We start from the raw sequence: 12859 nt of genomic DNA on the forward strand, positions 1-12859 counted from the left end.
GCAATGAAACAAAGAGTGAAAAATTTAAAGGGGTCTGAATACTTTCCGTACCCACTGTATATATACACATATATATATATATACATATATATACACATATATATACACATATATATATATATATACATATATATACACACATATATACACATATATATATATATATATATACACACACACACATATATATACACACATATATACACATATATATATATATATATATACACACACACACATATATATACACACATATATATACACATATATATACACACATATATATACACATATATACATATACACATATATATACACACATATATATACACATATATATCATATATCATATATGTCAGCTCCATTCTGGGGGCCTCTTCTGTTTAACATCTACATGCTTCCACTGGACCAGATTATGGCAAACAACAAAATAAGTTACCATAGTTATACGGACGACACACACATTTACATAACCTTATTGCCAGGGGACTATAGTCCAATACAAAAACTGATTAGCTGCATTGAACAAATTAACGACTGGATGTGCCAGAACTTTCTGAAATTAAATGAAGGAAAAACTGAGGTCATTTTTTTTGGAGCAAAAGAGGAACGATTAAAAGTCTGCGCTCAGCTTCAAACAACAATGTTAAAAACAACAGTCAAAGCCAGAAATCTTGGTGTAGTCATGGACTCATACCTGAACTTTAACAGCCACATTAAGACAATTACAAAGTCAGCCTATTATCACCTTAATAACATATCAAGGGTTAAAGGACTTATGTGTCAACAGGATTTGGAAAAACTTGTCTATGCTTTCATATTCAGAAAAACTTGACTACTGTAACGGTGTCTTTACAGGTCTCCCTAAAAAATCAATCAGACAGCTGCAGCTGATTCAGAACGCTGCTGCTCGAGTCCTCACTAAGACCAAGAGACTGGATCACATCACTCCAGTTCTGAAGTCTTTACACTGGCTTCCTGTACCTCAAAGAATTGATTTCAAAGCACTTTTGCTAGTTTATAAATCACTTAACGGTTAAGGTCCAAAATACATTTCAGTTCTGCTACTACACTATGACCCCCCCAGACCTCTCAGGTCATCTGGGACAGGTCTACTCACTGTCCCCAGAGTCAGAACTAAACAGGGTGAAGCAGCGTTCAGTTCCTATGCTCCTCAGATCTGGAATAAACTCCAAGAAAGCTGCAGGTCTGCTGCTACTCTCGGTTCTTTTAAATCAAGGTTGAAGACCTTTCTTTTTGATGTTGCCTTTCTTTAAATGATGATATTCATTTCTTTAATGTGTAATTTATCATACCGCACTATAACTTTTACTCTTATTTTTAACTGTTTTGTTCTTGTGTTTTATCTGCTTTTATTTTTAACTGTTTTTTCTTTACTGATTTTGTGTAAAGCACTTTGAATTGCCCTGTTGCTCAAATGTGCTACACAAATGCCTTGCCTTGCCTAAAACAAAGTTTGTTTTTTATTTTAAATGTCACTGTTTTCAATGTTTTTTTTTTAATTTTAAATGTTTTAAGTTTAATTATGGCCTGATCATTCTTAGTAGTGTAGTAAATAATAATATTTTTAACTTTACCTCTCTTTGTTTTCTCTTTGGACTTGCTTTTTCTCAGGAATAAACAGTACATCCTCCATACTGGTAGAAGCTAAGGAGCTATGTGGCCCACAACAATGGGAAGGATTGTGTTAGCTGTGTTAACTTCCAATAACTTGTCTAATCTTTGTCAGATAGCCTGGTTGACTGTTGGGTTATTGGTTAAACTCTCTCACAGCGCTAAGGTCCACGCTGCAGTCTTCGAGATACACCAGATGGCCATGTGTGGACAACTATTTACTACTCTGGCAATGTTTGTGTTGTGTTTATTGCATGTTAGTGGGTGTATCGGGGAGGAGGCCTGTGGGTAGTTGTTCCTCGTTTGTGTTTTTGTACATACTTTTTCTAAAAGTTTAAAATAAAAAGCTAAACGATGATGGTATTTGATTGTCAGAAATATAATAAGTTAATACCGTATTTCATATAATTTTATTATGATTTTACTCCTTGATGTATTCATTGTTTTCCAGGTGTCATTTTTATATTTCCAAAGTCTGTTTTCTTTTTTTCCATATGTTCTCACATGCAGGCGTTCCAGTTTAGTCATCACCACCAAAATCTTCTGGGGAGGAAAGTATGTATAAGCCATCTTTTTTCCTTTCTATTATTGCACTGAAATAAATACGCTCCCTTAATCGTGATCTCACTGTTGATCAAAATAATTGTGATTATCCGTTTGGCAATAATTGTGCAGCCCTAATTCCATGTTTCTCTTTTCAAAAACAATTTAAAACGACAAGAATCTTTGGTCATAACTAACTATTCTGCCCTTTTATGATTCCTCTTCAATGTATATGATCTTTGTTTCATCTGCAATGACAGACCAGCCTTCCATTGGCTAACAAGACGTAAACAAGCTTGTGATTGTTCAGAATGATCTCAAAGAGCATCAGGGGAAAGTCAAACTGGTGTTAATCAAAGATAGCATCAATAAACGGCAAAAACTCAAATATTGGACATCAAGTTTAAATATTCTGGATGTAAGAGTTTGGATTTATTGCACAAAGTAAGTAAGTATTGCAAAGCAGCCTCATCTCAATGCAGATGGTTCATATACACAGTACTGTCTGGATGGAACGTAACTGTCTCCTTCACCAGCTCCTTGGTAAACCTCTGAACCTCACTCCATAAAAAAGCCTCTGGTCACAGAACTGACCTCACTGTCCACCCGGAGGCCTTCAAAGAACATGTGAGCTCCTACAAAGAAGCTCTTTCCAAAGCTAGGACAAATTATTACACCACCTTCATCGTCAACCCAGTGGCGTAGGCAGACATTGGATTTTGGCCGGGCAAAAGTGAGTGGGCCATTTTCAAAAAGACGTAGAAGTAGCAAAAAGAACAAAATAATTTTACCTTCCAACATTACAACAGCAATGGCAGTACTGTCTACAACATGCTCAACAAACAAAGTTCTAAAAAGTTTGTATACAACCTGTTGATTTTAACCTTTTCAGAGTTCAATATATTTGCACTGGCAGAACAAGCAGCATTGGCTCTGCAGAGCATGGCACATCCTGCAGACCAGCCCACATAGACAGCAGTCACACATGTAACATTTTCTTTTCTGCATTCACAACAGCATTGTTGCTTCAGTAATATGACCAGAACATGAGCAGTGTATGGAGTCCAACGCAGTGACAGGATCAAAGAAAACTAAAACTACATCACTCACAGATCAGTTAGCTTCTCATTTAATGTAACGTGTTTCAGCTAGAATCCTCATCAGTGTTCACCATTTCTTACTACATGGGAAGGTTACTTAAATAATAACGCAAGAAGTATAAAACCCGTTTGACTTAATGTTCCCTCTGTGAGGGCCTCCTCTCTCTCTGATTGGCTGTAAGCTCCGTTAGGGAAATGTCTGCCCATGCTGCAGAAACGCTTGTCAACATTGACCCTATTCCTTCCTAGAAAACTGTATTTAAAGAGAAGCCATTGTTGTCATGGTAACATTTAACAGTACATTGATTAACACATCCATGGTACACTACATCTATAAAGCCAGCTAGCTAATGTTAGCTGCTGAAGGCAGCCCCGAGAAACGGCCGGTTGTTACCATAGCAGCCAGCTACGTTCCCAAGATGTCCTAATTGTCGGATCCTTATTCTATGGTTTAAACAGTTTCATTTTAATCAGAAGAGAAATACAGAACTTCTGTTATTGTTGTTTTAACATACATTTGAATATGTTTAATAACGAAACATATTTTGATCAAAATAAAATGGGCAGGAGGTGCACGTGACCTGCAGACAAGATGGCTGCGTAGCGCGGTTGCTCTGGCCCCGCCTCCCCCTATTTTAATATAATTATCCATCTACGTTGTATTGCTAACTTAACAACTCCTCGCCCTGAGTTTCCGTAAGCCCTATGAATGCACTGGCTGAAGGTTTGAGAAGCAAAGTCGGGTTGGACCCCCTGAAAGACAATGAAGGATTTTGAGTCATTCCGCCTGGCTAGATTGATCTTGTTAGCTACCGCAATGAAAGATCAGCAAATCTTCATCGAGAATCAGTTTGCAAAGTTTGAAGTACGGCTGGATAACATAAAAACGGAGGTAACAACGAACACAACTGATATTAGGAAGCTGAAAAAGGACTATAAAAATCTCTCCACTCAGCTGGCTAGACACAAGCAGTCTTTCATAACAGCATGCTGCAAACTGGAAGCACACATGGCGGAGCTAGAAAACAAGTCCCGCAGGGATAACGTTCGCATTATCAACTTGCCAGAAACAGTTGAAAAAGGAGACGCAACGAAATTTGTTTCATCTTCGCTCATTAAATGGTTTCCTGTACATAACGACGGAAAGATGGAGGTGATGCGGGCACATCGTGTAGGCCTGGAGCGCGACACTGGATCCCGCACCCTGATCTGCAAGATGCTACGCTACACGAACCGGGACCGCATCCTGAAGGCAGCCAGAGGCCATAGGATAGAGGCCGGCGCCAAGGAGATCTGCTTCGCGGCTGACTACAGCAACAACATCTTCAAATTACGCCGCTCATATTCTCAAACGATGGAAACAGAGAGGAAACAAGGTTTCAGCCCGTTCCTGATTTATCCGGCTAAACTAAAGCTGTGCCCCGTGGGTCTGACGTGCACCTTTTGAGACCTAGGCAGATGCTGAGGATTTCCTTGGTGCTCAGACCCGGCCAACGGCCTAACGAAGGGATATGATGTCTGGTTCCCAGAGCTACTTACACAGGATTGTTAGATAAGTAAAGCGTTATCCTGTACAGACACGACACACCTCAGGGCATCCCTAAGGTAACTGCTGTCTGACAAACAAGGGAGGATGTGTGTTTGTGGGTTTCTTTACTATATTATTTGCTTTACGTGAAGTAAACTCAAGAATCTTGTATATGTGTCGATGACTAATTTCATGGATAATTTTCTTTCTTTACTGTGGCCAATTTCTACTGTTCTTTTTCTTTTGATATTGGATCGGGTACACAGAATAATGATTAAGGGGGTGGGCCTTTGTAACTGTGTGATAGACGGCTTTTTCAGTTCAGGTGCCTAAATAGTGGGTGTTTTGTCTGTGGTCTTTGCCACCTTGTTAAGTTATGTCAGACGTGAGTTTTGTAATTTTACATTTATTTCCTCTTATTTATTTTTATACTTTCTTTTTTTCTTCTTTTTTCTGGCGACATGGGGTTGAATATTTGGATCTCTACATTGTATACTATAGTGTATATACACTTGCTCAGCCTTGTTTGCATTAATGTCGATGTTACACATAGCTAGTTGGAATATAAATGGTTTAAATGGCCCCATTAAGCACTCAATGTGTCTTGATTGGCTTAAAAGGCACAATATAGAGGTGGCCTTTATCCAAGAGTCACATTTTAAACACCTTGATAAACAGCGCTTGTCAAACCGTTATTATTATACTGCAGCTGCAGCTACTTTCCGATCTAAAAGCCGCCGGGCCTTGTTGGTGTTAAGGCGTAGCCTCTCTTTAACATTAATTGGAAGCTATGGAAGTGAGGATGGTCAACTTGCTTATATTAAAACTAGAGCTGGGCAGCAATTTCAATTTTTAATCGCGATTAATCACACAATTTCCCGGATTAATCGCAATTACTCGGATAATGAATAGTGTATTTATTGCAAATTTATTTTAAATGTTCTGCCATGTGACCAAAAGTGCCGTAACATTTGTTCTGCAAAAACTTCCCAGCATTTAGTTTATAAAGTAGCAGTTAAATAAAATATTTAGTGTACATCTCAATTTAAACAATGTATTCATCATGTCCAGAGATGGATTCATCTGGTTGGAACATCTTCATCAGAGACTCCTTATGTCCATGTTCTTCTGTTTTTGCTCTAACTCCGCAGCACACAGAACTTTTCTGCACTTTACGAGGACACTGTCCAACGCGTTGTTAAGCAGAGACACTGAAGGACACTGTCAAACGCGTTGTTAAGCAGAGACACAGAGGGACACTGTCAAACGCGCTGTTAAGCAGAGACACTGTGACAGAACGCTGCAGACCGTGCACAAAGCAGGGGACATGATCAGAGATCATAAGGCTCGCAGCAGCGATCAGATTTCGTATCTATTCGTACTATCTGTGCTAACTGCGGGGACTTTATTTGACACATTCCACTGCTGTGCAACTTCAATAAAGTGTCCCGCGCATGTTTCAGCATAATGTCGCTCCTCTGTTTTCATTACACTCAGAGCACGTGAATTACTCCCAGATAATTAGCTTTACCCCGTGAGTCCAGTAATCCTCAATTAATCCAGTAGTCCCTAGTAAGAGCAACAGCGGGTGCTTGTTGTAGCTTGTCCCTTTGCAGTCCTCTCTTTTTCATACAACTCGTGTATTCTTCTTGTGATGGTGCGTGTTGAGGGAATCTCATACTTGCCGTCGTTGTTGAGATTCTCAGACCGATCTCCTCCTCCACCTTAATGGGCCTGCAGTCTGTGGCTATCCACATCGCTATGGCATTTGTTAGCGTCTCTTGCCTATGTTTATCTAAACTTAGCCACAGGCAGCATCTAACGTAGTCTGCCGAAGCCTCGCGCCACTGTGTGTTTCATTGAATGATTTGCTGGTAACTGTCAAGGTGATATTTCTGACTGGAAGTACTCTGGTGATAAGAAAATTAGACTTTGTAGTATTTACAAAGCCTGTGAGCAACAAACTTTTACAATAATAAAAACTGCGTTAACGCGCAATACAACAATTGTGGCGTTAATTAAGTAATTAGTTTACGCGATAACGCACATTTATTCACATTGACACAAAATTGAATCAAGGATAGATCATTTACTGGGTTCTGCGACGATATATTCTGAAATCCATTCGGCTGTGATTTATCCTAACTCTTTATCTGACCACTGTGTTGTCACATCACAGCTCTCACTGGCCCAAATTCCTACTAAGGCCACAAGGTGGCGCTTTAACACCACATTACTTAAAAACAACAGCTATTGTGACCATTTTAGAAATACTTTTAAAACATTTATTTCAGAGAATGCTGACTCGGTGGAGGACCCTCGGGAACAGGCTCAACAACAGGATGGCTCAACAAATGACAGTAAAAAGAAAATCGATACAGCCGGAATGGAGTTGAACAACATTTTGAGATTACAAGCTGAATTCCAAATTCAAAGGGCTAGAAGGAACTATTGTTTTAATGGCTCGAGACCAAGTCATCTGCTCTCTCTTTCTCTGCAAAAATGTGAAAAGTACTCTAACATTACAGCTATCAGTTCAGAGCAAAAATTGTTGACCACTCCCAAAGATATTAATGTTGCTTTCCAAAAATGTATTAATAATAATTAATAAAAGTATTATTGGATAAAAGTAAATGTGACACTTTTTTACAAGACTTAGAACTCCCTAGGCTCACACAAGATGATGCACACTGTCTTAGGGAGCAAATTACCCTGACTGAGTTAAGAGGTGCTATAGCGGGTATGAAAAAAGGTAAATCCCCGGGTCGGGATGGAATTCCTCCTGAATTTTACCTTACCTTTTGGGAAGAGTTGGGGCAATACTTTTTAGCCATGATTCATAAAGCTGTTGAAGTTGGTGCTTTTTTTAATGACATGAATGCCGCCTTGATAGTAGTATTACCCAAGCCTAATAAGGACTCCACTAAATGCGGGAACTATAGACCATTATCTATACTTAGTGCCGAAATAAAAGTTTTCACCCGTACACTGGCCTTGCGATTAGAGCCTCATATAACAATGTTAATTAAAAGGGACCAGACGGGCTTTGTGAAATCGCGACTTGCTTCTGACAATGTACGACAACTGCTTCATGTCATCCATGCTGCTAAGGATATCCCTTCTCCATGTGCAGTATTGAGCCTTGACGCAGAGAAAGCCTTTGATAGGTTAGAATGGGTTTACTTGTGGATGGTCCTAAAGCGCTTTAATCTGGGCCCAACTTTTATTAGTTTTATTAAGCTACTTTACAGCAATCCATCTGCGATGATAAAAACAAACGCCATTTTATCAAATAAGTTTGAGTTATCACGGTCATGCCAACAGGGTTGCCCATTTATTCCTTTTCTTTTTATACTGTCATTAGAGCCTCTCCCGGTTACACCCGATAATTTCCCCCGTAACTTTCAATAACACTACACACTCCATATCGCTGTATGCTGATGATATATTATTACATTTTGACAGAGCAGCCATATCGTTACAGCACATTTTGGATACTTTTCAGGAATTTAGCTCTCTTTCTGGGTATAAAATTATTGGTCTAAATCGGCGCTCCTCCCTTTAAATCCGTATTTGAGCCTGACTGTATTGCCCCAGTATATTTCAGGGGTTAAACAATTTAAATATTTGGGGGTTGACATTTTTCTGTTGTCAGTTAATATGGCCAACTCAAACTTTCAGGGTATATAATAGAATTGAAGCGGATCTCAATAGATGGTCTCACGCCAAATTCATTACAAGCACGGGTGTCAATAGTCAGGATGGATATTCTACCAGGCATACATTTCTTTACTTCAATGCTTCCTTTCCCACCCCCAACCGGTTACTGAAAGAGGATTCACTCCTTTGTTTCTACATTTATCTGGGGTGGGAAACGGCCACGGGTGAAACTAACAACAATTCAACAACCTAAAACAGAGGGTCGCCTATCTGTGCCTAACTTTAAACACTATTTTTGGTCATTTATATTAAGACCACTCACAGATTGGCTCAACACCAACTCCGACCCCTGTTGGAAACCCATAGAACAGGACCTAGCATCACCACAATGACTGGAGGATCTGATTTACTCCGCTGTACCTTTAAAACGGGCTAAGCTGTGGCTTGGACCCATAATGAGTTTTCTCTTATTAACGTGGCTCGCTGTTGAGAAAGAAAATAAGATCTCATGTAAATGGCACCGGAATAGCCCGCTCTTTAACAACTATTCTCTACTCACGGGGGGTTCTTTCGCATCCCCGGTATGGAGCTCTAGAGGTATACATGTTCTAGCCGATGTATGTAATGAAAATGGGCTCCGTGATTGTAATGATCTGAGACGGTCTTACCAATTGCCTGGAACATCTTTATTTCTGTATTTTCAACTACATTCATCTATGAAAGCATATGGAGTACCATGGGGTTTTCGTCCTACTATCTACCCTTTGCACTCCATTTTACACAGTAGCAGTCAAAACAGAGGGGTGGTCTCCCGGATATGTTCTTTTGTTTGGGATGCCTCTTATCAAACTCTCCCTATTTTACGTGTGGCCAATGACCTACAACGGTACAATGAAAGTGACTCACTTGACTGGGATACCATTTGGTCCTCGATTGGCCTAGCTTCCAAGGACCCAAATCATCAACAGATCCATTTCAACTATATCTATAGGACCTACCTCACTCCCAGGAAAAGCTTTCTTATGAAACGCTTAACTTCTCCAATCTGTACCCTCTGTTCAGATGGTTGTATTGATTCATACATGCATATGTACTGGGAATGTAAGGATGTGAAGCTTTTATGGGGGGAGGTCTGTGCCACTTTATCTAATGTTGTGGATGATATTGTACTGTGTTCTCCTGCTGTGCTGCTCTTGTGCAATTGTGTTGTTTTGTGTTGTTTTTTTTGTTTTGTTTTTTATTGTTGTCTAATGTTAATTGTGTATTTAGTTTGATTGGAAAAAAAAAAAGTTGTTCACAAAAAAATATAAAATGGGCAGGCTAATGCCACCCTGGCCTATTACTGACTATGCACCTGCATCAACCAGCAAAACAACCCCAGAATGTGGTTTTCCACCATTAACCGCCTGTTACGCGCCATTGACATCCACCATACTCCGGTTGAACCTGATTGTTGCACCAAGTTCCGGGATTTCTCCCAGGCCAAAGTAGATCTTACCCATTAGCATCTCCTGGTGTGTGCCCCATTTACTTCCAATTCCAATCAACCACAGGACATTGCTCACTTTCCTGCTATTCTGCCTCAGTGCTGCATCTCTTCCTTCCCGCCTATGGTCACATCTACAATCAAACAACTACCACCAATCTCCAACCTTCAATTCCTAAATAAAAAAATCCTGGAAAAAGCAGTTGCCACAAAATCTGTTAGCATATGTCCAACCATGAGCTCTATGAACCCCTTTAGTCTGGATTCAGACCGTATCATGGTACAGAGACCGCCATCATCAGAAAAATGATCTACTCACCAGTGCTGGATCTAGACACATCAGCATACAAATTGTTCTCGACCTCTTTGCAGCCTTTGACACGATCTCCCATACCCTTCTCCTCAGCCGCCTATCCCATCACCTTGGTGTCACTGGCACAGCTCTCACCTGGTTTCAGTCTTACTTCTCACACAGGAAGCAATTTGGCACTATTAGCAATTCTCACTTCAATCCAGCTCCGGTCAACCAAGGTGTGCCTCAAGGCTCTGTGATTAGACCTGTGTCTTCACCATCTACATGTCTCCCCTTGGTCAGATTATCCGGCAACATGGTCTCAGTTTCCACTCCTACACAGATGATACACCGCTCTACTGTATATCGGCACCAAACCATTCTCTCAGCTCCCCCCCCCCTCCCTGGTCAACTGTTGGCATGACATCAAAAAATGGATTTCAACCAACCTAATCAAACTGAACAGCAGTAAAACAGAGCTCTTGGTTGTTCTCATCCTGGACGTTGATAGGTGGGCTATCTGCCAACTTCTGAGGTCTGCAACGTTGGTGTAGTCTTGGACTCTACTCTTACTTTCCATACTTACAGTACATCAAATCAAAATCAAATCAGCTTTTTTTCATCTTAAAAACATCTCCAGACTCCAGCCATCACTCTCTGACTCAATCCGCGGTCTCTGGCGGACGCAACAATAGGGAAATGAAAGGCATACACGGCGGCGAAAAAGGGTCGGACCACCACACGCAGGACGCGCTACAACAACGCGACAATTGTGGTTAGTAGAAGAAGAACAAAGAAAGTAACAACTTACAATTTCACTATGTATATCTCACTGTCTGACTAATGACAAAGCTACACGGCCACGCAAGCCACGCTCCCACAGAGCCATCGATAGTAGAACCACTCGGCTTTCAACCTAGTATTTCTATTGTAACTTCACTCAAACAGAAGAAACCGCATAAACTTTCAAAGTCAAACCGAGGACATTTTATTCTCCATAAACAGGAAAAACAAAGACTGTGTCCTGCTATGGGACTTTTATATTGATGTCTCCAGAGATGATGCTATCAAAATTAACTTAATATTCAAAAAATGACATTAATAATCTACATTCTTTCTTTTTTTGTACCATAAATCATTTTACCAGAGTAAATCACACCACAAGGTCAACTATTGACAATGTCATTACGAACATTTGAAATGCTAGGCTCAAATCTGGAGTTTTGTTATGATATTACTGATCATTTTCCAATTGTATTATTTATAAAACTTGTTAGTACGATTTAATTTCGGCGGCCAAAAATGTAAACTTAAGTCCTAAACAAGAGAACCCTCGAAGAACTGAGGGGTAAGCTTACAGGCCAAAACTTGGGAAGCAATTTATGACCGCAATGATCCTGACACTGCAAATGATTACCTATTAAATGAAATCACAAACTATTTATTGTACCATCCCTCAGAAGGTTGTAAATTGTGCTGCAATTGGTCACAAGCCCTGGCTTACAAAGGGTTTAAAATCTATCACACAAAAAAAAACTTTATAAACATTTCTTAAAAAAATCAAGTTCCGGAAATAAGGAAATATACAGGAATTATAGGAATAAACACACATATAATAAGGAAAAGTAAAAGTAACCTTATGCATACCTCATACAAGCATCAAATGGCACCTCCAAGAAGTCTTGGAAAGTTTAAATGGAGTACTAAACAAGAGCCAAAAAAGCACTGTGCTCCCAAATACTGTTGGCAAATACTACCACTTCAGTAAAAATGTCACTAATGACATTGATCTAGCAAATAACTTTAATAATTACTTTGTCTCCCTTGGGGAAAACCTTTCTAACAACATAAACCAACCTCAGGGTATCTCTCCTAATCATTATTTCCCAGGCAGCTATGTCAACTCTTTCTTTATGAAGCCAACGGACTGCACCAAAGTCTATAAAATCTTCACAGACTTACGAAGTTTGTACACTGCTGAGGATGAAATCTGTAGCATAATTCTGCAATCCATTGCAATTGATATCATGGAGCCACTTATTGTATAAACCTTTTCTTGCGCTCTGGAATTGTGCCGATAAGGGCAAAATTTGAAATTTTGTTTCAGTGTATTAAACGGTGTAAAATCCCTTAACATTAATAAGACAAATTGCATTGTCTTTCATTTCAAGAAAAATCAAATACAAGCACGTTTGTCTTAAATTAAATGAAAAAATTATTGAAAGAGTAAACACCACTAAAATCCTTGAAGTCTGAGTCCTATATTGATGAATGTTTAAATTTCAAATGCCATGTTGATTGCCTATCCTAAACATTATCTAAATATGTTGGAATATTTTTTTAAAGTAAGACATTTACTTCCACACTCTGCACTGTTCACCTTATATCAAACTTAGTTTGAACCCCATTTAAACTGTTGTAATACTATATGGAGAAACACTTTTCTAGCCACTTGGAAAACGTCTCGGGTTACGTATGTAACCCTTGTTCCCCGAGATAGGGAAACGAGACACTGCGTCGGTTACGACACTATGGGAATGACAGGGCTGAATGCGAATGAAAACTACTCCAATCCTATTGGTCCTAGTGAGAACGGTAGCATGTGACGGCATAAC

General features: G+C 39.6%; 1 protein-coding gene across 1 annotated transcript in view; it reads left to right on the forward strand.

The window, feature by feature from the left end:
• The window catches only part of LOC117948090 (voltage-gated potassium channel subunit beta-2-like), an 86526-nt gene that overhangs the window by 44053 nt on the left and 29614 nt on the right, over window positions 1–12859 (forward strand). The window contains exon 7 of the mRNA XM_034877562.1: window positions 2146–2190. Within this exon, the coding sequence (XP_034733453.1) occupies window positions 2146–2190 (45 nt within the window). The remainder of the gene's footprint in view (window positions 1–2145; window positions 2191–12859) is intronic.

Source organism: Etheostoma cragini, chromosome 7 (genome assembly GCF_013103735.1).
Source record: "Etheostoma cragini isolate CJK2018 chromosome 7, CSU_Ecrag_1.0, whole genome shotgun sequence".
NCBI classification, from domain to species: Eukaryota; Metazoa; Chordata; class Actinopteri; order Perciformes; family Percidae; genus Etheostoma; species Etheostoma cragini.